Here is a 27,393-nt window from a genome sequence, read left to right as displayed (position 1 = left end):
GGTTCAGTGCTGGGACCGCAGCTGTTTACAACATATATTAATGATTTAGATGAGGGAATTAAAAGTAACATTAGCAAATTTGTCGATGACACAAAGCTGGGTGGCAGTGTGAAATGTGAGGAGGATGTTATGAGAATGCAGGGTGACTTGGACAGGCTGGGTGAGTGGGCAGATGCAGTTTAATGTGGATAAATGTGAGGTTATCCACTTTGGTGGTAAGAACAGGAAGGCAGGTTATTATCTAAATGGAGTCAAGTTAGGAAAAGGGGAAGTACAACGAGATCTAGGTGTTCTTGTACACCAGTCACTGAAAGCAAGCATGCAAGTACAGCAGGCAGTGAAGAAAGCTAATGGCATGCTGGCCTTCGTAACAAGGGGAACTGAGTATAAGAGCAAAGCGGTCCTTCTGCAGCTGTACAAGGCCCTGGTGAGACCACACCTGGAGTACTGTGTGCAGTTTTGGTCTCCAAATTTGAGGAAGGACATTCTTGCTATTGAGGGAGTGCAGCGTAGGTTCACAACGTTAATTCCCAGGATGGCGAGACTGTCATACGTGGAAAGATTGGAGCAAATGTGCTTGTATACTCTGGAATTTAGAAGGCTGAGAGGGGATCTTATTAAAACATATAAGATTATTAAGGGATTGGACACGCTGGAGGCAGGAAGCATGTTCCTGCTGATGCGTGAGTCCAGAACCAGAGGCCACAGTTTAAGAATAAGGGGTAGGCCATTTAGAACGTAGTTGAGGAAAAACTTTTTCACCCAGAGAGTGGTGGATATATGGAATGCTCTGCCCCAGAAGGCTGTGGAGGCCAAGTCTCTGGATGCTTTCAAGAAAGAGATGGATAGAGCTCTTACAGCTAACAGAATCAAAGGTTATCGGGATAAGGCAGGAACTGGATACTGATTATGGATGATCAGCCATGATCACAGTGAATGGCGGTGCTGGATCAAAGGGCCGAATGGCCTACTCCTGCACCTATTGTCTATAATCTGAGCTAACGATCATTTTCCTATCCAAGTGTATATTTCACCTTTTCCCACATGGTATTCCATTTGCCGATCTTTTCCCACTCACTTAACTTGTATCTCTTCGTTGCCTCCATATGTCCTCTTCATCACTTGCTTTTCTCCCAGTGTTTGTGTTAACATCAAATTTAGTAACCATGCCATTAATACATCCATCCAAGTCATTTAACCAGATTGTAGAAAATTCTGGCCCTATGACCAATCTCAGTGGAATAATTCTCATTATATTTTGCCAGCGAGAAAAAGAGACATTTGTGCCTCATCTTTATTCCCCATTAGCCAGCCAATTTTCAATATGTGTTACTATGTTACAATTTTATTTTCCACTGCAAATTTAATGCAGCACCTTACCGAATACTAGTATACACCACTGAAACATAGAAACATAGAAAATAGGTGCAGGAGTAGGCCATTCGGCCCTTCGAGCCTGCACCGCCATTCATTATGATCATGGCTGATCATCCAACTCAGAACCCCGCCCCAGCCTTCCCTCCATACCCCCTGACCCCCGTAGCCACAAGGGCCATATCTAACTCCCTCTTAAATATAGCCAATGAACTGGCCTCAACTGTTTCCTGTGGCAGAGAATTCCACAGATTCACCACTCTCTGTGTGAAGAAGTTTTTCCTAATCTCGGTCCTAAAAGGCTTCCCCTCTATCCTCAAACTGTGGCCCCTCGTTCTGGACTTCCCCAACATCGGGAACAATCTTCCTGCATCTAGCCTGTCCAATCCCTTTAGGATCTTATACGTTTCAATCAGATCCCCCCTCAATCTTCTAAATTCCAACGAGTACAAGCCCAGTTCATCCAGTCTTTCTTCATATGAAAGTCCTGCCATCCCAGGAATCAATCTGGTGAACCTTCTTTGTACTCCCTCTATGGCAAGGATGTCTTTCCTCAGATTAGGGAACCAAAACTGCACACAATACTCCAGGTGTGGTCTCACCAAGGCCTTGTACAACTGCAGTAGTACCTCCCTGCTCCTGTACTCGAATCCTCTCGCTATAAATGCCAGCATACCATTCGCCTTTTTCACCGCCTGCTGTACCTGCATGCCCACTTTCAATGACTGGTGTATAATGACACCCAGGTCTCGTTGCACCTCCCCTTTTCCTAATCGGCCACCATTCAGATAATAATCTGTTTTCCTATTTTTGCCACCAAAGTGGATAACTTCACATTTATCCATATTAAATTGCATCTGCCATGAATTTGCCCACTCACCCAACCTATCCAAGTCGCCCTGCATCCTCTTAGCATCCTCCTCACAGCTAACACTGCCACCCAGCTTCGTGTCATCCGCAAACTTGGAGATGCTGCATTTATTTCCCTCATCCAAGTCATTAATATATATTGTAATCAACTGAGGTCCCAGCACTGAGCCTTGCGGTACCCCACTAGTCACCGCCTGCCATTCTGAAAAGGTCCCGTTTATTCCCACTCTTTGCTTCCTGTCTGCTAACCAACTCTCCACCCACACCAATACCTTACCCGCAATACCGTGTGCTTTAAGTTTGCACACTAATCTCCTGTGTGGGACCTTGTCAAAAGCCTTCTGAAAATCCAAATATACCACATCCACTGGTTCTCCCCTATCCACTCTACTAGTTACATCCTCAAAAAATTCTATGAGATTCGTCAGACATGATTTTCCTTTCACAAATCCATGCTGACTTTGTTCGATCATTTCACCGCTTTCCAAATGTGCTGTTATCACATCCTTGATAACTGACTCCAGCAGTTTCCCCACCACTGACGTTAGGCTAACCGGTCTATAATTTCCCGGTTTCTCTCTCCCTCCTTTTTTAAAAAGTGGAGTTACATTAGCCACCCTCCAATCCTCAGGAACTAGTCCAGAATCTAACGAGTTTTGAAAAATTATCACTAATGCATCCACTATTTCTTGGGCTACTTCCTTAAGTACCCTGGGATGCAGACCATCTGGCCCTGGGGATTTATCTGCCTTCAATCCCTTCAATTTACCTAACACCACTTCCCTACTAACATTTCGCTCAGTTCCTCCATCTCACTGGACCCTCTGTCCCCTACTATTTCTGGAAGATTATTTATGTCCTCCTTAGTGAAGACAGAACCAAAGTAATTATTCAATTGGTCTGCCATGTCCTTGCTCCCCATAACCAATTCACCCGTTTCTGTCTGCAGGGGACCTACATTTGTCTTTACCAGTCTTTTCCTTTTCACATATCTATAAAAGCTTTTACAGTCCGTTTTTATGTTTCCTGCCAGTTTTCTCTCATAATCTTTTTTCCCCTTCCTAATTAAGCCCTTTGTCCTCCTCTGCTGAACTCTGAATTTCTCCCAGTCCTCAGGTGAGCCACTTTCTCTGGCTAATTTGTATGCTTCTTCTTTGGAATTGATACTATCCCTAATTTCTCTTGTCAGCCACGGGTGCACTACCTTCCTTGATTTATTCTTTTGCCAAACTGGGATGAACAATTGTTGTAGTTCATCCATGCAACCTTTAAATGCTTGCCATTGCATATCCACCGTCAATCCTTTTAAGTGTCATTTGCCAGTCTATCTTAGCTAATTCACGTCTCATACCTTCAAAGTTACCCCTCTTTAAGTTCAGAACCTTTGTTTCTGAATTAACTATGTCACTCTCCATCCTAGTGAAGAATTCCACCATATTATGGTCACTCTTACCCAAGGGGCCTCTCACGACAAGATTGCTAATTAACCCTTCCTCATTGCTCAAAACCCAGTCCAGAATAGCCTGCTCTCTAGTTGGTTCCTCGACATGTTGGTTCAAAAAACCATCCCGCATACATTCCAAGAAATCCTCTTCTTCAGCACCTTTACCAATTTGGTTCACCCAATCTACATGTAGATTGAAGTCACCCATTATAACTGCTGTTCCTTTATTGCACACATTTCTAATTTCCTGTTTAATACCATCTCTGACCTCACTACTACTGTTAGGTGGCCTGTACACAACTCCCACCAGCGTCTTCTGCCCCTTAGTGTTACGCAGCTCTACCCATATCGATCCCACATCTTCCCGGCTTATGTCCTTCCTTTCTATTGCGTTAATCTCTTCTTTAACCAGCAACGCCACCCCACCTCCCCTTCCTTCATGTCTATCCCTCCTACATATATAAAACATATTTTATATTAGTTAATACCAAGTTTACCTGTTGTGAGTTGTTGTTTCTTTGCTCCCCACTTAACATTTGGATGAACAACAAATACTCTATGCCCTCCTTTAGTAGGAGCAAATATCTGTCCCTGAAGCAGTTCTTCATATTCACTCTCTTCTATTTCACAGTCCTGTTCCATTATCACCTCGTCATCTCCACCACCTTGCTTTTCACTTCTTGATTTCCTACTGCAAGTATCTTTTATACTTTTAGAATTACTCTGACTTGTGGCAAAACACCTCGCAGAGTTCCATGATAAATTTCGAGTGCAGAGATTTTTCAATAAATTAATAGGGGCATTTTTGTTCATCAGAACCAGTTTTGGCTGGTAAAACAGTAAGTCTGATATCCTTCTAGCAGTTGGGGTTGAACACAATTTCAAAGAGTGGAGTCTGATCAGGAGATGTGGTAAAGGCATTTTCGATATATTCCTTAGTAATCCCATGGCTGCAAGAATCACTTGGACATCAAGGTTAACAAGGCTGAAGTTTCCAAGACCACGTGCTGATGACATCTTTATGGTAGGTAATTGACCCTTAATTCTCCATAAACAGCTATGGCCATGGTCAGTTTGGTGCTGCAATTAAATCGAAAACAGCAAAATAAATCTCATAGAGCCAAACCTAAACGCCAGGAAACTCGGCAGCTTTTGACAGCCAGAAATTGCTCCTGGAACCTTCAGAGGAATAATCTCCGTCCCCAATTCTATTCTGTAGCATTTATTTCAATATATCTTTGTCACTCCCTGATCAGCTCACAAAAAAAAAAACCTTCAGCTGTCTGGCATGAACTAAATTTGCTTCCAAACATTTCAGAAACACAGTCACCCACATTGGTTTGGCTCCTCGGTGTTCTGGTTTCCTCGGCCGGAACGATTAAACTAGGACACCCAAACAGACCCGTGTGGCACATTATATGCGATTTTTTGAAGGGCAATCTTAAAGCATTTAGTTGTAACAGATAATTACAATACTGCAAGTAAAACAAATTATTTTGGGTTGTAAGGAGGACCACGCTGCCCGTGTGACCCCGTGCTGACCCATCGAGCCGGTACGGCACTGATTGCGCTCCGGGCTGCTGTCGGCTGTTGTCCTGGTAACGATGGCAGCCGTGGGTCGGACGGAGCCGCTGCGGGAGCCCTGTTGTTACCTGCGCCGCTTCCGAGGTAGGGTCGGGAGGCACCGGCACACATTTAACTAGCACCGGGGGCTTTCGATCGAGGCGCCCCTGAACGGGGAGACACCCGATGTGCAAATTAATCACAAAGTCGTGTGATCGCCGTGCCGGGGTCCGGAGCTCTGGAACCCCCTCCATCACCCTTTTTAATTAGAACTCTTCTCTCCCACCTCCCCCATCTCCCCCCTCTTTTTGGGCGCTCCTCAAACCTTGTCCTTGACTGAGCACTTACCTTAGTTTCTCCTTGAGCCAAGTTTTAGGAGTAAGGCTGCTGTCAGGCTTTCGGCATGTTAAAGGGTCTTAGATGAATGGGAGCTGTGGTTGGGCGAGAGGTGAAGCTGAGGCCTGGTTTTTCCCTTCCCGGTCAGATGTTGAGAACTATAAAACATAGAAGTAGAATCGAGCCATAGGACCATCGAGTCTATACCGTCATTCAACCATATCTATGTTTCTTTCTCTCGACCCATTCTTCCACCAAGAAGTCAGATTGCTTTATCCAAAGGGTAGGTGTGAACATAGAACAGGGAAAATTACAGCACACGAACAACTTTTGGCTCACAACGTCTGTGCTGAGAATGATGCCGAAAATAAATTAATTAATTCTGTCAGCACATGATTGATATCCCTACATTTTTCACATACTCATATGCCTATCTAAAAGCTTCTTGAACACCATTATTGTTCCTGCTGCCATTGCCACTACTAGCAGCTTGTTCTAGTAATCTTATCACTCTGTTTAAAAAAACTTGCCCCATACATCCCCTTTAAAGTCTTCTTCTGTCACTTTAAAGAGATACTCTCTAGTATTTGTCATTGTTATCCTGGGCAAGAAAAAGATTCTGCACGTTATCTATGCTTTTCATAATATTATAGTTTTTCAGCATGTGTCTTCCCTCAGACTCCTATACTAAAGAGAAATGATAACCAGATAAATTGTTATGACAATCCTGTAGCTTAAGATTTGACATTACTAAGATAAAATACTTTCTGATAAAATAAACTAACTTGGGGGAACTGGAGTTAAAGGGATGTTAGTTTACAAACGGAGGTAATGTACAGTGAGACTGTCAGGAGAGACAGGCAGATGATAGGGCAAAATTGCAGTCAGTGGGATGGATTGCACTGTAAAAAGGAGCCAAAATTGAAAAGGGTGACAAATACAGGACTGAAGGTATTATATTTGAATGTACAGCAAAAAAAGGTAGATGCAATTAGAGATTGGGAAGTATGATGTTGTGGGTATCACAAAGTCATAACTGAAAGATGATTGTAGTTGGGAGCTTAATATCTGAGGATACACAATCTATTGAAAGGACAGACAGGTAGGCAGAGGAGGAGAATGGCTCTGCTGGTAAAAAAAATGAAATCAAATCTTTAGAAAGAGGTGACATAGGATCAGAAGATGTAGAATCCTTGTGGGCAAAGTTAAGAAACTGAAAGAGTAAGGAAACTCTGATGGAAGTTACTTACAGACCTCCAAACAGTACCCAGGATGTGGTACACAAATAGATAGAAAAAGCATGTCAAAAAGGCAATGTTACATTAGTCAAGGGGGATTTCAATATGCAGATAGATTGGGAAAATCAGTTGATGCTGGATCCCAAGAGAGGAAGTTTGTGGAATGCATCCCAGATAGCTTTTTGAAGCAGCTGGTGGTTGAGCCCACTAGGGGATCAGCAATTCTAGATTGGGTGTTATATAATGAACCAGATGTGATTAGGGACCTTAAGGTAAAGGAACCCTCTGGAAACAATGATCATAATATGATAGAATTCATCCTGCAGTTTGAGAGGGAGAAGCTTAAGTCAGATACATCAATACTACAGTGGATGATGGCAGAGCAGCAACAGCTGGAGTTTCTGGGAGAAATTCCGTGGGTGCAGAATAGATAAATCTCAAAGACAAGGAAGTACTTGAAAGGCAAGATGATGGAACCATGGCTGACAAGGGAAGTCAAAGCCAACATAGAAACAAAAGAGAGGGCATATAATAATGGAAAAATTATTGGGAAGAGAGAAGATTGGGAAATTTTTTAAAACCAACAGAAGGCAACTAAAAAAGCCATGAGGAGGGAAAAGATGAAATATGAAGGTAGGCTAACCAATGATACCAAACTGATACCAAATATTTTTTTCAGATATATAAAGAGTAAAAGCGAGGTGAGAGTAGATTTTTGTCTGCTGGAAAATGACGCTGGAGAGACAGTGATGCGGGACAAGGAAATGTCGGATGAACGGAATAAGTATTTTGCATTAGTCTTAACTGTGGAAGATACCAGTAGTATGCCAGATGTTCAAGAGTGTCAGGATGCAGAAGTGAGTGAAGTTGCTAATACTAGGAAGATGATGCTTGGGAAACTGAAAGGTTTGAAGGTAGATAAGCCACCTGGACCAGATGGTGTACACCCCAGGGTTCTGAAAGAGGTACCTGAAGTCATTAGCGGAGAAGTTAGTTATGGGCTTTCAAGAATCAATGGATTCCAGCATGGTTCTGGAGGACTGAAAAGTTGCAAATGTCATTCCACTCTCAAGAAGGGAGGGAGGCAGAAGAAAGGATAGACCACTTAGTCTGACCTCAGTTAAGGATGTGGTTTTGGGATACTTGGAAGCACAGGACAAAATAGGCTATAGTCAGCATGGTTTCCTTAAGGAAGCATCTGGCCTGACAAATCTGTTGGAATTCTTTGAAAAAATAACTAGTAGGTTAGACAAAGGAGAATTGGTGAATGTTGGGTACTTGGGTTTTCAAAAGGTCTTTAAAAAGGTGCTGCTGCTGAGGCTACTAAACAAGATATGAGCCAAGGTATTATAGGAAAGATACTGGCATGGATAGAGCATTGGCTGACTGGCAGGAGGCAAAGAGTTGGAATGAATGGGGTCTATTCCAGTTGGCTGCCAGTGACAGGTGGTCAGTATTGGGACAGCTTCTTTTCACGTTATACTGTACGTCATCGATTTGGGTGATGAAATTGATGGCTTTGTGTCCAAGTTTGCGGACGATATGAATATCGGAGGGGGAGGTAGTGTTGAGGAAGGAGAGGGGCAGCAGAAAGACTTAGATTCAGATAATAGGCAAGAGGTGGCAGATGGAACGCGGTGTCAAGAAGTACCTGGTCATGCACTTTGGTAGAAGGAATAAAAGCATAGGCTATTTTTTTCCCCCTTTTTGCACCTTCTGCCATTTCCATAGCATTTGACTTTTTACGAGGCCGAGTTGCTAGTTCGACGTTCAACCTGGCATGGATGGAAAGCATGCAAGGAGCTGGCCAGACTCAAATTTTGGACCATTCACTTCAAAGTCCAGTGCTGATGCCACTACACGATCAGCTGGCTACAGACTATTTTCTTAATGGAGAGAAAATACAAAAAACTGAGATGCAAACAGATATGGGAACCCTTATACTGGATTCCCTGAAGGCTTATTTGCAGGTTGAGTTGTTTGTGATGAAGGTGAATGCAATGTTAGCATTCATTCCAAGAGGACTAGAATATAAAAGCAAGGATATAATGCTGAGCAACATACACAAAATGCTGGAGGAACTCAGGAGGCCAGGCAGCATCTATGGAATAGAGCACAGTCGACGTTTAGGGCCAAGACCCTTCAGCAGGATTTTCAGATTTTCTGTTGTTTGTAACATAATGCTGAGGCTGTATAAGGCACTGGTGAGGCCTCACTTGGAGTATTGTGAGCAGTTTTGGATCCCTTATTTAAGGAAGGATGTGCTGATGTTGGAGAGGGTTCAGAGGACGTTCATGAGAATGATCCTGGAAATGAAAGAGTTATCGTATGAGCAGCCATTGAAGGCTCTGGGCCTGTATTTGCAGGAATTTAGAAGAATGAGCGGGGATCTCATTGAAAACTATTGAAAGGCCCAGATAGAGTGGATGTGAAGAGGATGTTTGCTTTGGTGGGGGAGTCTGCGACTCGAGGGAGCAGCCTCAAAATAGAGTGACATCCATTTAGAATGAAGATGAGGAGGAATTTCTTTAGCTAGGGAGCAGTAAGCCTGAGGGTGGTGTTACCACAGACAGCTATGGAGACCAAGTTGTTGGCTATATTTAGGGCAAAGGTTGATAGGTTCTTGATTAGTCAGGGCATGCAGTGTTATGGGGAGAAGGCAGGAGATTGGAGCTGAGAGAGAAATGATGAAATGGTAGAGTAGATGGGCCAAATGGCCTAATTTGGCTCCAGTGGTCTCATGGAATATTCCTAATGTATTTAGTACTTGAAAGTCCCCAATTGCCATAGTACAATTCCCATCCTTCTGGATATCGGTCTTGGCTGTGCTAGTTTAGTTACTTGATGACTAAGCTGCCCCATTCTGTTTTGTGTGGTACCTAAACAAAAAATGTTGGATAAACTCTGGAGATCAGGCAGCATCCATGGAAAGAGAAGCAGTCAACTTTTTGATGGGCGGTCCTGAGGAAGAATCATAGACCCAAAACATTGATTATTTCTCTTTCTACGGAAACTGCCTGACCTGTTGACTTTTTCCAGCATTTTTTGTGCATCTACAGTTGTTTTTATTTCCACTTTTTATAGTCTGCACCTACGTACTGTGCAGAAGTCTGAGGCACATATATATAGCTAGGCTGCCCAAGACATTTTTAGCACAGTGCTGTATTGACAATGTGAGTTTGTAAATCTGGTGGGAGCAAAGAATGTGGAATGGTAAGGTTGTGGGATAGGAAGCAGAGGAGTGCCGGGGTGGGGGAATGGTGGCGTGGATGCAGACACATCCAGCCTTGAGGCAATAGGCAAGGACATTTGATTTCAAACAATTAGTTTATTGATTATTACATAATGTCTCTCTGGTGCTTCCCGCTCCTTCCTCTCTCCCTTCCCATTTTCCCAACCATGGTGTGTGTGTATATATATACCTAAGACTTTTACACCCTACTGTATGAGTAATTTCGATAGGGTCTTGTAATAGAATGTCTGTTGATAGCTATATATTAAATATAGAGAAATCTAAGGAGCTGATGTATGAGATGAAATCATACCAGCAGATAACATACTAAGGACTTTTAGTTCTGCCTAACAAATAGCATATCTGTGCAATGCCAAGGGAGAATTGCAGAGAGATACCAGGTTGTATATATTTATTTAGAGATACAGTGTGAAACAGGCCTCTCTGGCCCTTTGAGCTGTGCTGCCTAGCAGCCACTGATTTAACCTAGCCTAATCATGGCACAATTTACAATGGCCAATTAACCTACCAACCGGTATGTCTTTGGACTGTGGGAGGAAACTGGAGCACCTAGAAGAAACCCATGCGCATACAGTAAAAAAACGTAAAAACTCGCTTCCAGAGTATGCTGGAGTTGAACTCTGAACTCTGACACCGAAGGCTGAAATAGTGTCATGCTAACCACTATGCTGTCTATTTGCCGCTGAAGTTTCTAAAGTGGTGATCAAAGCCATAATATTCTGACTTGGGGATGGAAGTGCTGTTACTTAACTAAGGCTAAACTTAGAAATACCCAGTGCTTTCACTGAACTAGACTCGCTTTGAAGGACTCTTCATCCCATGTTCTCAACAGTTATGTCTGTTTGTTTGTTTGTTTATTTATTTATTTATTATTATTATTTCTTTTTTCTCTTTCTTTTTTGTATTTGCATAGTTTGTTGGGTTTTTTTGCACATTGGTTGTTTGTCCATCCTTATTGATTCTATTGTGGCTCTTGTATTTACTGTGATTGCCCACAAGAAAAGGAATATCAGGATTGTATATGGTGACGTATATGTACTTTGGTTAATAGATTTACTTTGAACTTCATGGTATTTTTAAAGAAGGACCTGGTTAGTTTGATATCTATAAATCTGGAAGGGGAATAGGATACAAAGTTTATATAAAAGTGAACAAAATCTATAAACTTCAGACTTTTCATCGTCTTAACTGTTAATATAACTAAGGACAATTAAATAGGCAAGACATAGAAGGATGCGGTCCTAATGGGCAAATAGGATTATGTTGATGGGGAGTAAATGTGGTCACCCAAAAGTGACTTCTTTGCTATATGATTCTATGAATTAACATGATTCTCTTTTTCTTTGTTCCATATTCAGTGGATATTAATATTAAGAAGCCCCTTCAACCTACCCATCTAAGCAGTGAGCAAGTAGCTGTGGAGATCTGGTCACTCTGTTTTCAGCTTGATCTTCTTATTCGGGCAGAAGTTCATCAGGTAAGCAATGTGTGGGTTAATATAGTGTGAACAATGGTTGATAATCAATAACTGACCCTGAATACATTAGCTACAAAGTAATTTTCAAAAATATTTGAAATGAGACTTAACATGTTTAAGAATGAAAGTACATTAACTTCTGTGTGATTTTTGGGAATCTGTAGGAAGTGTACATTTCATAGGAACTGAGTAAAAGAATGTAGCATTCTTTACATTACAATTAAATTGTATGACTAATAAACAAAAGTTAGCAAAATATACTTCAGCAACCTGCACCATGAGCATGCCATCACCGTATTGTAGTTCTGAATACATGAAGGTAGAAACAATTTATTTTTGCTCAAATTCAGGTGAAAATTCATGAGTAGTAATCTCCCACATTATTTTGTCAATGTCTTTTAATCATTCTTTCCTTCCTTAACTGCTCCCATTTTCTCAATGGCCAGATAACCTATTTATAAATTATCCCCATAGTCACCTTTCGGGCAGGTGGGGCTTGACAACCTTGGACGGCAGCCCACCTAGGAGAAGGAAAACTCTGATCTTAAACCTCCACTGCCTTGCAGCCATACTCCCCCCCCCCCCCCCCCATGGGAAAGGCTTCGGAAGTAAACCCCAAGGAAGAAATCTGGAGCCGGGGTCCTTAAGGCAGTTTGATGTTGTTCACAACTTCACTCTGGCAACCTCTGAGACGACACTGGTGCCAAGCTGTATCAGTGCTTGCCCTTCCCTTGGACTACATCAGTGATGTGGAGAGGGGGATCCCGCTGCATGGGTAACAACCAGTTCTTCAAATCTTCGTGCCCAGGCTTACACCCTGGAGAAGACACAGTCCACCAGAGGCACAAACCCATGATCCCCTGGGATTGATGGCTGCCTACAATAGTCACCCTGTTTTCACGCTATCAGTGATATTCACCACCTGCCACTCTCCCTGTAGCTTTACAAGCTTCCATTATCTCCTTTTCAGTCCTGCTGAAGGTTCTCTGTCCTGAAGCATTAGCTCTATGCTCTCCCATGGATACAGCCTGATCTGCTGAGTATTTCCAGGCTTCTCTTATTTATTAAAGTTTTCCACAGCTCTCTGAATAAAAAAATCTTTTATTATCTAGTTACAGGAACAGCTAAGAGAAGATAAAAGCCCTGTGGAATCAGAATCTTTTCATACAAGAGGTAGGTATAGTTATAATTTAAAAAACGTAAATTAGAAAATGACAAATGCTGGAAATCTGCGATTCTATAAATGCTCAGTAGATCATACAGCAGAGCAGAGTTGATAATCCAAACCAAAGACCCAGAAAGTGAGAGAATCAAAATTGTTTTATTTTGTAGAGAAGGTAGGGGAGTGATGGATAGGACAAAGGATGGAGCCAGGATTGCTGTGCGAATAAGATACAGAGGAACATATGGCCAGTAGGTTAATAGAGGAAGTTAGAGAGTGAGGATGCAAACAAAGGACAATAAATAGTTGCAAAAATGCTTCTGGATGTGTTGCAGTCTTCTGGAGTCAATACTGAATTCAGTCACTTCAGGTAATTTGCTTGCTCTGCCTGTATTTGAAGAAGTTATTTCTACTCTTAAGTAGAGTTTCTCCTTCTTCATGAGCAAAGCCTTTCTTGCTGGGTATGTCCTATAGCCCTGTATTTTCTGATGTTTTATACTCTCTTTGCTTGTACTCTCAGTCTAATTGCCTTTTCAATTTTTATTACAGTAATAACATTTTTAGGCAAAAATACACTGTAGTGACCATATGGTTTCTGTTGTAGTTGGTTCCAACACTGAAATGCCCTTTGATGTCCTGGCTGAAGTTTTCTGAAGTAGGTGATGTACAGGTTGGTCATCCACGAGCTGAGAGCAATGAGAAAGATGTGTTTGCAAAAAGAGTGAGAGATAAAGGAAGACAGGCTGGGCTATCAAAATAGGGTGTGTTCTGTATGCAAAGTATAACCAATTCACTAATTTGACTTCAGAGTTAACAAAGACCTAGGAAGTAATTGTTTGCTTAAACTGTAACACAACTGTGGAGATTACAGAACTAAATAATGACACTATTACAGCTCGGGGCCTCGGGAGTTCAATTCCGACATCATCTGTGAGAAGTTGTATGTCCTTCCCGTGAAGCATATGGGTTTATTCCAGGTGCTTTGGTTTCCTCCCACAGTCTAAAGACGTAACAGTTAGTAGGTTAGTTGGTCATTGTAAGCTGTCCTGTGATTAGGCTAGGGTTAAGTAGGTGGGTTATCAGCTGATATAGCTTGTTAGGCTGGAAGGGCCTGTTTTGTGCTGTATCCCTAAATAAATAAACCCAAGTAAGGCAGAATCATTATTGAGGACTATTGATTACCTTGGAAAAGTCACAAGTGGATTAGCAACAGTCATAGAGGACAGGTTCAAGATAAACTTCTGCTTCATTTCAGAATGTTGAATTTAAAAAAAGTTATATTTGTAAAGCAAAGTCTATGATGCCTAAATGAAGTCACGTCTATGCTTTGTGATTATGTGTCATTGGTGGAGCTTGGCTATTTGAAATAAATTTGGACAACTTCAAAAATTCACCTCAAAAGTTGACCTTTGAATTCTTCAGCATTCATGAAAGTGTGTTAATTTGTTCTATACAGTGAGCTAACAACTATTTTGGTCATAGACATACTTGAAGGCTTGGGGCTTTGATGCATTTTCTGTTGTGCAAATGGAAATTAATGGACAGTCTGAGGAGCAGGGCCAGGGCTGAGGTTTACAAGGAAGAAATATTTGGCAACTGGGAACTGGGTTGTAGATTGGAGCCTAGAAGGATTATGAATCACAGGCTTTTGGTGTTAACTGACTATGTTTTTAGGTGTGCTTGAGTTGTATCAGCAAATGGTTATGATTTAGGGCAATGAGATGGATTGAGTATGTTTCCTGGGGTCCTGGAAAGTAACATAACTGAGGTAAAAACAACCCAAGTCAGATTCCCATTCCTTGGCTTCATTTAAATTGCATTAGTCAGTTCTATCAAAAACCTGCATTTTGAGAGTTTCAAGAGATATGCCTGTCTCTGAACACTGATCTAATTTCCCTGGCAGCATTCCAAAGGAATGACATTATTAGGTACTTCAGAAATTCCATGGTTTATACCAAGAAATACCTCTGTAGATTTATGGAGTTTTTTCCTTGACATTCATTTTTTCTCTTCAGATGCTAACCATTCATGAGTTCCTTTTGCAAGATTGCTAACCTGGGATGATCTTCTGCCATGGCTCATGTGTTCTGAGAAATAGGTTGTGATCATCCTAATGTACTTAATACAAAAATAGTGACAAAACATCAACACGAGCTTGAATTCTGTCATAGCCCCAAAAAAGAAGACATTTAATTGTGTGGAGAGTTTTTAAAATAATTATTAAAGAGTAGTAATTAGAATTTGGCAACTTTAGTTAAAAGTTGTTTAATTCTCATACAGGTATATATTATGTTGAAAGAATTAAACATTTTCTGGAGCATCTACCAGACCCTGTTCCACAGTTGGAGGTAATGTGTATTCACATCTAATAAAACTCTTAATTTTATAGTGGTGCGAATTATTGTTCCAGTCTACACAATTGTTAAGTTGCTTGAAAAATATATGCATTAAGTATCAAGTATCTCATAATACATTCCTGATCCACTAGTAATGATAACAGAAAGATCTGTGAAACGTTTGAAGCATTTTTCTACAGTAAAGGTGCTGTTTAAATATAAACTTTAAAAAATATTAATAATTCTACCATTCTAAAACAAGGAACTCTAGATTATAAAGTGTTTCTAAAAGGTGCACTTCCTGTGGTATTGTTGTGTAGCCTTTACATGCAAACTGCTTTTAACAGGATTACCTGGATTCTCAAGGCTTGTCAACATTGTTTCCCCGTGTTGAAATATATGTGATCCATGGTAGACCTGTTGATATGCTGGAACGGCCTACTACAGATGGTAAGAATACTTTGGCATGCAGCAATGCTTTCAAATAGATCTAACAAAAGTGTAACTGGATATCTATACCAATATACAGCTTCAATCCTTTGGGTTGGATCTCTGACTTATTCTGCAGAGAAAGGTGCATGGTCAACCAAGTGAATAATTATTGAAAAGAGCAAGGTGTGCTTTGAAAAATTTCATCTTTGAAATGGAGCACAATAACATCTTTTTGGATAACTTTACTCACCACAACTCTGAACTGATTCTACGACCTACAGATTCACTTTCAAGTACCCTTTACAACTCGCGTTCTCAGTATTTTTATTTGCACGGTTTGTCTTTTGTATATTAATTGTTTTATAGTCTTTGTTTATGTATAGTTTTTCATAAATTTTATTGTATTTCCTTATGTAAATGCCTGCAAGAAAATGAATCTCGAGGAAGTATATGGTAACATATACATACTTTGATAGTAAATTTGAAGCTGGACCATTGTCATAAAAGTTTTCATCCTTTTTTTGCATTGTTTGAAATATTTTTAGGGAAGGGGACAGATAGATTGATTGGAAATCAGCTTCCAATCAGTTTGTTAATAATAATGTCTATTGCTTCATTTCAGAAAGTTTGCTAATCAACATCTTCTCTAGGGGAATTGGGAATGATCTTACTGCTAGCCAGTGACATCCTCATTTCATAAATAACTGAAACAAAATTGGTTGCTGGGTAAGACTGTAAGATACAGGAGCAGAATTAGGCCACTTGGCCCATCGAGTTTGCTCCACCATTTCATCTTGGCTGATCCATTTCCCTCACAGCCCCAATCTCCTGCCTTCTTCCCATATCTCTTCATGCCCTGACTAATCAAGAATCTGTCAACCCCTGCCTTAAATATACCCAATAATTTGATCTCCCACAGCCGCCTGTGGCAATGAATTCCACAGATTTATCACCCTCTGGCTAAAGAAATTCCTTCTCATTTCCGATGTAAATGGTCATCCCTCTATTTTAAGGTTGTGTCTTTTGGTCTTAGACTCCCTCACTATAGGAAACATCCTGTCCATATCCACTCTATCAAGGCCTTTCAACGTTCAATATATTTCAAAGGTTCAAAGGTCAAGTTTAATGTAGAGAAATGTGTACAATATAATCCTGAAATGCTTTCTTTTCGCAAAACATCCATGAGAACAGAGAAGTGCCCCAAAGAATGAACAACAGTTAAACATGAGAACCCCAAAGTCCCTCCCGTGCATAAACGGCAGCTGGCAACGATCCCCCCTTCCCCCACCAGCAAAAATAAACACGCATTGGTACCATCACTGAGCCCAAGCATGTGCTAAGCAATAACACAGACACAGACCAAAGTTACCCCAAAAGCTTCGCATTTCATCCGAAATTCGACAACACACAGCTTTTCTCTCCCTGGTAAGGGAGAGGAGGTGTCTCCCATTTTCACAGCGAGCAGGAGACAAACAACAACCTGCTGGTTTACGATCTTAAAAGTTCATTTCGTCGCTTTTTTCGAGCTCTGTGCCTAAAGATCACAAAGACCTTGGGTCTTCGAGCCCACAGCGAAAGATTTTCTGGCCTCCCTGACGACACACGAGTGTCTGGCCATGACGCCGACCCTCGATCCGCTCGTTTCCAGAGCCCCGAGATCTTAGGCTTCCCAACACGATCAAGATTCTCAGGCCAAACCCTTGTCATGTCGAATAGCAGCCAGTCATGGAACCCTGAGATCGGGTCCCATTCCTGCAAAGAACTGAAGCCTCCCTCATTCTTCTGAATTCCAGTGAGTACAAGCCCAGAGCTATCAGATGCTCCTCATATGATAAGCCTTTCAATCACAGAGTCATTTTTGTGATTTGAACCCTCTCCAATGTCAGCAAATTTTCCTTAGATAAGGGGCTCAAAACTGCTCCCAGTACTGCAAGTGAAGCCTCGTTAATGCCTTATAAAGCCTCAACATTACATCTTTGCTTTTATATTCTAGTCCCCTCAAAATGAATGCTAACATCACATTTGCCTTCCTCACCAATGACTCATCTGCAAATTAACCTTTAGGAAATTCAGCAGAAGGACTCCCAAGTCCTTTTACACCTCAGATTTTTGAATATTCTCTCCATTTAGCAATTAGTGTATGCTTTTATTATAAGGAAGGTTATAAAAATAAAGAGGGGGGGATAGGGAAAGATAAGAGGCTTATAATGAAAACATTTCAAATATAAATATGAACAATACATATTTACAAATCGAAGGGTTTATGGCTTCAATTTTCTAATTTGTATTCTCAAGGAAAAAGGGGTTTTAAAAAGGTGAAGGCTAGAGAATGTGTCCCCATAGCTTCACCTGGAGTTCTTCATGACAAATGAACAAATTAGTAAAGATAAGTTTCTGGACACCAAAGTGTAAAGCTTTATATTAAAAATGTGTTACTGATGCTGTTTCATTCTTCAGTGACTAGCTTACAATCATGATGGGGCACAGCAGGTTTCAGATTCTTGTATGGCTTTGAAATGATGGTTTTATTATTAGTTAATGCAGTTGAATGAATCACAAAATACAACGTGAATCACAGCATCTAGAATAGCACCAAACTTGTTCATATTACTTGCAGAATACAGTAATTATTTGCTGCCTGTGCTTTTTTTAAACCAGCTGCTATAATCAGTGTTGCTGGGGTTATCATGCACTTAAACCAAATATAATGTAGTTTTGTTATTCTCAGATAACACAGTTCTAACAGTCTTCCACGATGCAATGCAGTGTTTTTTTTTAAATTTAGTTTTATCACCTTGTCTCAGTGGTATTCAGGTATTTAAAAAATAATGTAGAACCTGTGCAGTTGGCATAAAATGTGGCTATATGAGCTGTTTAAACTCCACCATGGACAGTCCCAAGGCTGGCTTTGAAAGTAGGAGGTCTGGGCATTGGGTAAGCAATCCCATCCCATAAACACCCAGAAACACCAACTGAAGCTCCAGAGACCTCATGTCCTGGGAAAGGAGGAACTTCAAAGATGGGCTATACCTAGTGACAACATAAAAGTCTGACTAGTTGCTGTCAGTGGCCTATGCCCCAATAGGAGTAATGGCCTTAAGTAAGCAATCATGAGTTGATTAGAAGCTTGTGGTTGCAAACCCACAATATATGATGCATTATTTACATATTGTGCTGCAATTATTATTATCAGTTTCTTTTTCAGATTTAATTCCTTAGTAGAGGCTTAAAGTACTTTTCATTTCATTAAATTATAGTTTACTTTATTTTAATTTTTATTTAGTGTTGAAACTCAGCCCCATGGTTTTCTATAACTTTTGCATCAAAGATGGCTTTTTGTTACGTGCATGAAGAACTATGGGGGTTTTGAATTCAGGTGAGTTAATAACTAAGATAAACTGGTTCTTCCCATTTAGTTTGTGTAATTCTTCTAATAATTGCATTTTTTAAAAAAAAAAAGAAGAATCTTTCTTTGGGCTTGGTAGTGTGAGGTTTGTGCTCATGCCTGTCCATACTCAATATTCTCAACCTTAAGAATATCAAGTCTGGGCATTTCTTAAGTTTTCTAGGAAATATAAAAAAAAGTTAAGCTTTTCAAATGGTTGATTTCAAAGTCTTTTAGCTTCAAGAGGAAGTAAGGGCAATAGACAAGTTACCCCTCAGATGACAACAACTGTTAACAAAATCAAACTTTCAGCGAACTGATAGCATTGCATTGAAACCATCTGTTTGTGGAATTGCTAAACTTCCAAATATATGGAATTGGAATTGCTTCCTTTGAATTCTAAAATCACCATTTCTGAAGGAGGAAGTTATATCAGATAAATAGCATTGGCAGAAGCAAGTTATATTAACCTTTAAAAACATCTAAGTAACATGGTTTAATGCTGGTGTAAGTCTGGGAACTGTTTAATTGCATAGTTTTCATTTAAGGAATGGTACATGAAAAATGGGAAAATCATTTGTCTATAGGTATTAAACCTGATTGCTACCTGTATCTTATTGTCTCTTCCTCCACCCACCTCCCACCAAAGTCTCCCAAAAATATTTTGTAATAGGTTTCTCAAAGTTAAATTCACACATCAAAGTATTTGGTTGTCTCCTCTCATTGTTTAAATTATGTATATGGTACACTGATGTTTTATCGAGAAGGTAGTATTAGATTTCAAATAAGTGGAATGTTGCAGTCGGATTTGCATATTGAAAATAAATTTTGATTCTTTGAAGTCCTAAATGGATTTATTCTGTCAGCATGTGCAGGCTTGCAAAACATTTGCTGTTTTACACAGTTTGGGGTAGCATGGTAGCTTAGAAGTTAGAATATAATTTGCAGCACCAACAATCCGGGTTCAATTCTCGCCACTGTCTAAGGAGTTTGTTTGTTCTCCCCCTGTGGTCACTTTGTTTCCTGTGGGTGGTCCAATTTTCTCCCACATTCCAAAGACATACAGGTTAGGGTTAGTAAATTGTGGGCATGCGACGCTGGTGCTGGAAGCATGGTGACACTGTGGGCTGCCGCCAGCAAATGTTTTATTCGTTGATGCAAACAATGCGCTTCACTGTATGTTTTGATGTACAAGTGACAAATACAGCTGATCATTTGATCTTGCATTAATTTTAATGTAATCTTGATAATTCTTGGTCCATATTTATAACAAGTTTTATTAAACTTTTTTTCAACTCTGCTAATTTTTAAGTTCATGATTAGTATATGTTTCCATGTGTTCTTGCTCATATGATAACTTTCCTTACTTTGCTATTAGTTCTTACAGAAAGCATAATGTTATTGTGCCAATCATGGATGTTGAGTCCTGAGACTAAAGTTCTGTTTGTTTTCATTACAGATTATTTTTCCCATATTGGGAAACTAAATCAACTTTTGGTTTTAAGTCAACAACTGGAAGATGATGTTCAGCATCTGGGAAGTCATAAGTACATAGCACATCAACTTTCAGTCTTGTATGTGAGTGTTATCTCGAGGTGTATTGTAAAAATTGTCCTATTGCTTTTTTGATGTAAAATATTACCAAGCATTGGAATCATTATGCTTTCTATTTCCTCCCGTTTCTCCACTTCCTTCGCAAACTTCACTACAATTAAAGAAGGTATTACTTCAGTAAAATACAGTTGTCCCACGGTATCCGCAGGGGATTGGCTCCAGGGCCCCCTGCGAATACCAAAATCCGCGGATGCTCGAGTCCCTTATATAAAATGGCGTAGTATTTGTGTATAACCTACGCACATCCTCCTGTATACTTTAAATTATCTCTAGATTACCTATAATACCTAACACAATGTAAATGCTATGTAAATAGTTGTTATACTGTATTGTTTAGGGAATAATGACAAGGAAAAAAAAGTCTGTACGTGTTCAGTACAGAGGCAACCATCGTAGATCTTCTGGGAACGCTGATGCTGCCTTGGCATCAGTCGATGCAGATTCTCCTGTGATCTTTAAGTTCTTGAGGCTGTAGCGCTTCACATAGCTAGCTAGCCATCCCTTACTAGCCTTAAACTCCTTCCTCTTGCTCACAACACAAGTAGCAAACGAACGAGATGCGAGCGAACAATGCTCAAACAACGAGTGCTGGAGAGAGACTGAGGATCTGTGAAATGGCGGGAGGCTACAGCAGGGTATGCCTACACATCACTTCATTCGCGTGGATTCAGCGTAGTGCTCGGCACGCAGCAAATTCAAGCATCTGCAGAATTCCTGTTGTTTGCGAGCAAATTCAAGTTTTGCTTTTTGGAATTTTTTTTTCGAATATTTTCGATCCGCGGTTGGTTGAATCAGCGGATGCAGAACCTGCGGATATGGAGGGCCGACTGTACACCAGAAATATGAATTTGATTGAAGGCTTTTAGTAACAAGAATCTCAGTTTTGACGGCGTTAAACTTTGTTACTGTAATCTTATCTTATGGATTAGTAATTGCCTTGCCCACTGGGTAATGATATAGTTGTTCTTATTCCAGAGGATGTTTATGTTCTTCTTCTAGAAAGTTTTGAATTACTTCAGTGGATATAATGCATTTGATGTACTAATAAGAGACATCGAAGCTAATTTCAAAGCTTTAAAATCTGCATTGGCTGTTGTTGAGAGTCCTGAAGAGGAGCCTCTCCTACCATACCATTACGTAAACTGGTGAGTATGACTGGAAATCACTAGATTCAGTAGATACAGGGAGGATGCTTGTTTAAGACCCACTTTGGAAATTATCCATTGGAAATCAGAATCAGAATCAGGTTTATTATCACTGGCATGTGACGTGAACAATTTAAAATCTGTGTTCAAAGTTCAAAGTAAATTTAATATAAAATAAATAAGCAGTGAATATTGAGAGCATAAGATGCAGATTCCTTGAATGTTGAGTCTATTGGTTGTGGGAACATTTCAATAAGGGGGCAAGTGAAGTTGAGTGAAGTTATCCCCTTTGGTTCAAGAGCCTGATGGTTGAGGGGTAATTACTGTTCCTGAACCAGGTGATTTGCGTCCTGAGGCATCTGATGGCAGCAGCAAGAAGAGGGCATGACCTGGGTAGTGGGTGTCCCTGATGATGGATTCTGTTCTCCTGCATCATATGGATGTGCTCAATGTTTGGGAGGGCTTTATCTGTGATGGACAGGGCTGTATCCTCTACTTTTTGCAGGATTTCCATACCAGGTTGTGATGCAGCCAGTCAATATACTCTCCACAACACCTCTATGAAGTTTGTCAAAGTTTTAGATGCAATGCTGAATCTTCGTAAACTCCCAAGGAAGCAGAGGCATTGCTGTGCTTTCTTTGTAATTGCATTTAAGTGGTGGGCCCAGGACAGGCCCTCTGAAATAATAACACAGAGGGATTTAAAGTTGCTGACCCTCTTCACCTCTGATCCTCTGTTGAGGAGTGGCTCATGCACTTCTGATTTCCTTCTTCTGAAGTCAATAATCAGCTCCTTGGTCTTGCTGACATTGAATAAGAGATTGCTGTTATGGTACCGCTCAGCCAGATTTTCAATCTCCCTCCCATGTGCTGATTCATCACCTCATCACTAGTTTTGATTTGGCTTACGATAGTGGTGTCATCAGCATTCTTGACTATGCCACTGAGCTCAGCTACTCAGTCATAAATGTAAAGTGAGTAGAGCAGAGGGCTAAGCACACGGCCTTGTGGTGCCTGTGTTGAAGGAGATCATGGAGGACAAGTTGCCAAATCTGAACTGACTGGACTGTGCGGGTGAGGAAATCAAGGATCCAAGCTACCCACACAAATGCTGGAGGAACTCAGCAGGCCAGGCAGCATCTATGGAAAAAAAGTACAGTTGACGTTTTGGGCCGAGACCCTTCAGCAGGTCTGGAGGGAAAAGGATGAGGAGTAGATTTAAAAGGGTGGGGGAAGGGGATGGAGAAACACAAGGAGATAGGTGAAACCGGAAAGGGGAGTGGTGAAGTAAAGAGCTGGGAAATTGATTGGTGAAAGAGATACAGGACTGGAGAAGGGAAAATCTAATAGGAAAGGACAGAAGGCCCTGGAAGAAAGAAAAGGGGGGAGGAGCACCAGAGGGAGGCAAGGAGATAAGGTGAGAGAGAGAAAAGGGGATGGAATTAGCAGAAGTTTGAGAAATTGATGTTCATGTCATCAGGTTGGAGGCTACCCAGATGGAATATAAGGTGCTGTTCCTCCCACCTGAGTGTGGCCTCATTGCAACAGTAGAGGAGGCCATGGGTTGACAGATCAAAATGGGAATGGGAAATGGAATTAAAGTGTGTGGCCACTGGAAGATCCTGCTTCTGGTGGATGGAGCGTAGGTGCTCGGCGAAGCGGTCTCCCGATCTCTGTCGGGTCTCACTGATACACAGGAGGCTACACCAGGAGCACCGGAATCAAGGATCCAATTGGACACAGTGGTATTGAGGCAAAGGTTTTGAAGCTTATTGAGTAGTTTGAGCGGATGATAGTATTGAATGGCAAACATTCTGGTGTATGCATCTTTGCTGTCCAGATGTTCCAGGGTTGAGTGAAGAGCCAATGAAATGGCATGTGCTGTGAACCTGTTGTGTCGTTAGGCAAATTGTAGTGGATCTAAGTCACTTCTCAGGCAGGAGTTGATATGTTTATTCACCAACCTCTCAAAACACTTCATCACTGTGGATGCACTAGTGATGTCATAAAACTGGCTGAAAATTCAAAGAAAAATGACATTCTAAAGAAAATCATTATAAGGACACCTCATGATGAATGTATATGTTGTGAATTCAAAACAACTATTTGTGTTTAGCATTCTTCCCAACACTATTTGACTTTTCTAACTTTAAAGGATTATCTTTACAGTACGTCTTATTGCCCATCTCATAATCTTCACTGAACCTGTTGGGATTTGATTGTATAGAATAGCACAAATGACTTTACTAAAGTTACAAGTTACTAAAACACTTAGATTTAATTATATTTATAAAGGAATGTATTTTCATTAAATTAAATAAACCTCATGTTATAATTAGTGTTAGATTAAGTATGACATAGTTAACTAATAACTGAAAATATCTAACATTGGGCTTCGTAATTATTTCTTGAGGTACAACAGTTGTCTGTGACTGATTGACCTTATTTTGTGATCAATGTCCAGTCTTTTGCTCTGTTTGGAGAACTTTTGTTAGAACTGGCAACAGATAAATGGCCAATGACCAGTCAAGGCTGAGATGAGGCATTTAGGATTATCCAGTTTAAGTGGCTGAAGGAACATACCATAGCACAATCTGCCCTTTGCTGGCCCACTATCAGCCACCATATATGGAAGTCTGTGGTCTGCACAGTGGACTGATCAGCTCCCTCAGAATCCATAGAAAAGGAATGTAAGCAAGTCATTCACAATTCTGAAGGACTGCCTAAGAAGAAATGGAGATGAATCTAGAAATATTTGCTAATCTACAATCTAATAGTATTCATTTTAGTCACTCATTATTAAACTTGAACAATATGTATTGAGCAACTATTCAACTTTGGAGGCACAACCCCTGTGATTTGTGGCCAGCTGCAGTTAAGGGCTACTGCCACTACCTTTGTGGGATGTGGTAATTCAGCACAGCAAGGGTTCAAATGTAGAATGTTTTCCATCTCTCTGGTTGGGTGCTACTGTACAAAAATACATTTATACATAGTGAAATCTGTTGATTTTAATGCCCCTATCAGGAAAAGTGGAGTTTATATACTCTGGTCACTTCATTAGGTACCTCCTGTATCTAATAAAGTGGCGACTGAGTTTTTCTTCATGGTTCAGCTGCTGTAGCCCATCAATGTGTTGTGGAGCAGAGATGCAGTTTTGCACACCGCTGTTGTAACATGTGGTTATTTAAGTTACTGTCGCCTTCTTGTCAGCTTGAACTAGACTGGCCATTCTCCTCTGACCTCTCTCATTTTGCCCATGGAACTGCCGTCCACTGGAAGTTTTTTTTTTGTTTTTCATACCATTCTCTGTAAACTCTATAGACTGTTGTGAATGAAAATCCCAACGGATCAGCATTTTCTGAGATACTCAAACCATCTTGTCTGGCAAAACAATCATTTCCCAGTCAAAGTTACTTAAATCACATTTCTTCCCCTTTCTGATGTTTGTTCTGAACAATAACTGAACCTCCTGACGCTGGTCTGCATGCTTTTATGCATTGGGTTGCTGCCATATGATTGGCTGATTAGATATTTGCATTAACAAGCAGGGGTACCTAATAAAGTGGCCACTGAGTGTAGTTTGAAAGACTAATTATTACTAATAATTAAGCAATTTAAATACTATTGTTAATACTAAGCTAACTATTATTTTCAATTTGCTTTTCATTTAGGATACTCAGTCTTACTCACAGTATCATCAAAACTGTGTCAACCCTTCCTGAAGAGCTTACTGAAGAACTTTCGTTGGTCATGTCTTTTGCTACGAACCTGAGATGATGCTCAAAGCATGTAAACTCTCTGAGTATGCTAGAGACTTTAAGTAGATATGTATTGCACAGAAGAAGAATCTGAAAACAAACAGCAATTAGTTTTTGCGAACTTAATGGTCAAGAAATTCTATTGCATAATGTGTGCTACACGATTGAATTTCTACCAATAAAACATTTTGTTATGGGAAGTCAGGGACTTATTATATGAATAGTAAACACGAGTCTCCACAGGTGCTGGAAATCTAGAGCAACACTCACAAAATGGTGGAGGAGCTCAGCAGGTCTATGGATGGGAATTAACAGTTGACGTTTCGGGCCGAGACCCTCCATAAGGACTACTAAATAAGGGGGAAGAAGGCATGGGTAGAGGAAGGAGTACAAGCTTGCAGGTGATAGGCGAAACCAGGTGAGGGAGAAGGTGGGGGGTGGGGAAATAAAGTAAGAAGTTGGGAGGCGATTAGTGGAAGAGTTAAAGGGCTGAAGAAGAAGGAATCTGTTAGGAAGGGACAGTGGACTATTGAAGAAAAGGAAGGAGGAGGGCCATCAGAGGGAGGTGTTGGGCAGGTGAGAATAAGAGGGAAAGCAGAATGGGAAAAAAGAGAAAAAGAGGAGAGGGTGAAATTTCTAGAATTTAGAGAAATTGATGTTTGTGCATCAATATAATAATGGTGAAGTCTGTGATTTTTGTTTCTGGTGCTTAAACGTATACATTGGTATTCAATGGCTTATAGTACATGCCAGGATGAAAATACCATGGTTTTCACTAGTACATTTTGCTTTTGGATGGCTCTGGCCAGTCATGCAGAGACACAACTTAAGGAACACATATAAAGCAAGGTATATTACTGGATGAAGAGAGTCTACGCCATGGAGTCCAGGTCTGGTTGACCCACTGTGGTTCTTCCCTTGTCCACAACACTTACCACCTACTTTTGATGAAGAGTACCCCATAACACCAATTTTATTTTACCTCCCCTACCCCAACCCACACTCAGTTGTGTCACCATATCTGCACTCATACATCAATAGCTGATTTTCCCTAATACACTTCCATCCATAGTCCCTGGGCTTCTATGCAGTTTAATGTCACTTAGTTTCAATAATAGATTTGCCGATTTGGTATGTCAGCAGAAACTTCTAAATGTTTGATGATCAGAGCTGTGTGTTCTGTAAAGCAAAATGGATAAAATGTTATCACAAAAATATAATAATGCAGATGCTGGAAATCTGAAATAAAAGCTGGAAACGCTGGAGGTAGTCAGTCAGCAATGGAGAAGAGAGAAATAAAGCTAACATTTCAGGTTGATATAATTCATTTTAGCTATTTATACATATTTTGTATGTATTGAATGGCATACTCTGCTCTGATGCAGAGCACCATGGTAGTGTAGTGGTTAGCACAACGCTTTACAGTACAGGGGACCCGGGTTCAATTTCCACTGCTGCCTGTAACAAGTTCCCCAGTGACCATGTGGATTTCCTCAGGGTGCTCTGGTTACCTCCCTTAGTCCAAAATGGTTATTGGTTATTGCAAATTGGTTATTAAGTCAGAGAGTTGCTGGGCAGTATAGTATTAGTAGTACCTAGCTGTCGAGATACGCAAGCCCAGGACAGTATGATATGTTGCCAATGTAGCAAGCTCCCCTTCTCCATGCAGATGATGAACCCAAAGGAACGACAAAGACCGATACAGTTTGGTACCAGTGGCGTCACAGGAGTTGCCAGTCAGCGATGACGTTAATATAGGGCTCCAGCTCCAGATTTTTCCTCAGGGTTTACTCCTGAAGCCTTCCCCATGAGTGGGTATAGCCACAAGGCAGTGGAAGTTTGAGATCAGAGTTTTGCTTCTCCTAGATGAGCTGCCAACCATGGCTAACGAGCCCCATCTGCCCATTCCGCGCTGTATCTCAATAAAAAAATGTTTTTGAATGACTTCTAATAGTGAACTGTGCTGCAACTTCATTCGTTAACAGTGTGCCATAGAGAATTAG

At 40.7% G+C, this 27,393-nt stretch overlaps 2 protein-coding genes across 4 annotated transcripts in view; one reads left to right on the top strand and one right to left on the bottom strand.

Moving 5' to 3' along the window:
* Positions 1–5,048, bottom strand: part of gtpbp6 (GTP binding protein 6 (putative)) — a 29,644-nt gene extending 24,596 nt beyond the window's left edge. Inside the window, exon 1 of the mRNA XM_072262697.1 lies at positions 4,186–5,048. Within this exon, the coding sequence (XP_072118798.1) occupies positions 4,186–4,705 (520 nt within the window). The 5' untranslated portion in view covers positions 4,706–5,048. The remainder of the gene's footprint in view (positions 1–4,185) is intronic.
* Positions 5,049–5,266: 218 nt separating this feature from the next.
* Positions 5,267–25,761, top strand: LOC140200668 (uncharacterized). 3 transcript variants are annotated; one of them, XM_072264234.1, is made up of 9 exons: positions 5,267–5,356; positions 7,505–7,609; positions 11,437–11,555; positions 12,668–12,728; positions 14,998–15,065; positions 15,401–15,503; positions 20,330–20,448; positions 21,484–21,629; positions 25,304–25,761. In XM_072264234.1, the coding sequence occupies exons 2-9, from the start codon at positions 7,597–7,599 to the stop codon at positions 25,407–25,409; spliced, it is 735 nt and encodes a 244-aa protein (XP_072120335.1). In that variant the 5' UTR covers positions 5,267–5,356; positions 7,505–7,596; the 3' UTR covers positions 25,410–25,761. The 3 variants fall into 3 exon arrangements, with proteins under 3 accessions (XP_072120335.1, XP_072120334.1, XP_072120336.1); XM_072264233.1 differs by lacking the exon at positions 7,505–7,609 and having other exon boundaries at positions 5,279–5,356; XM_072264235.1 differs by lacking the exon at positions 5,267–5,356 and having other exon boundaries at positions 7,603–7,682.
* Positions 25,762–27,393: the final 1,632 nt, after the last annotated feature.

This window comes from Mobula birostris, chromosome 7 (genome assembly GCF_030028105.1).
Source record: "Mobula birostris isolate sMobBir1 chromosome 7, sMobBir1.hap1, whole genome shotgun sequence".
Taxonomy (NCBI): Eukaryota; Metazoa; Chordata; class Chondrichthyes; order Myliobatiformes; family Myliobatidae; genus Mobula; species Mobula birostris.
Note: the sequence above shows the minus strand (reverse complement) of the source record. Positions and strands in the feature narration are given on the sequence as shown.

Bases quoted from the DNA above. Each gene is read 5' to 3' on its own strand.
- LOC140200668 (XM_072264233.1), top strand. From the start codon at position 5,293: ATGGCAGCCGTGGGTCGGACGGAGCCGCTGCGGGAGCCCTGTTGTTAC. The intron at 5,357-11,436 runs GTAGGGTCGGGA...TTCCATATTCAG, and splicing joins TTACCTGCGCCGCTTCCGAG to TGGATATTAATATTAAGAAG. The intron at 20,449-21,483 runs GTGAGTGTTATC...TTCTTCTTCTAG, and splicing joins ATCAACTTTCAGTCTTGTAT to AAAGTTTTGAATTACTTCAG.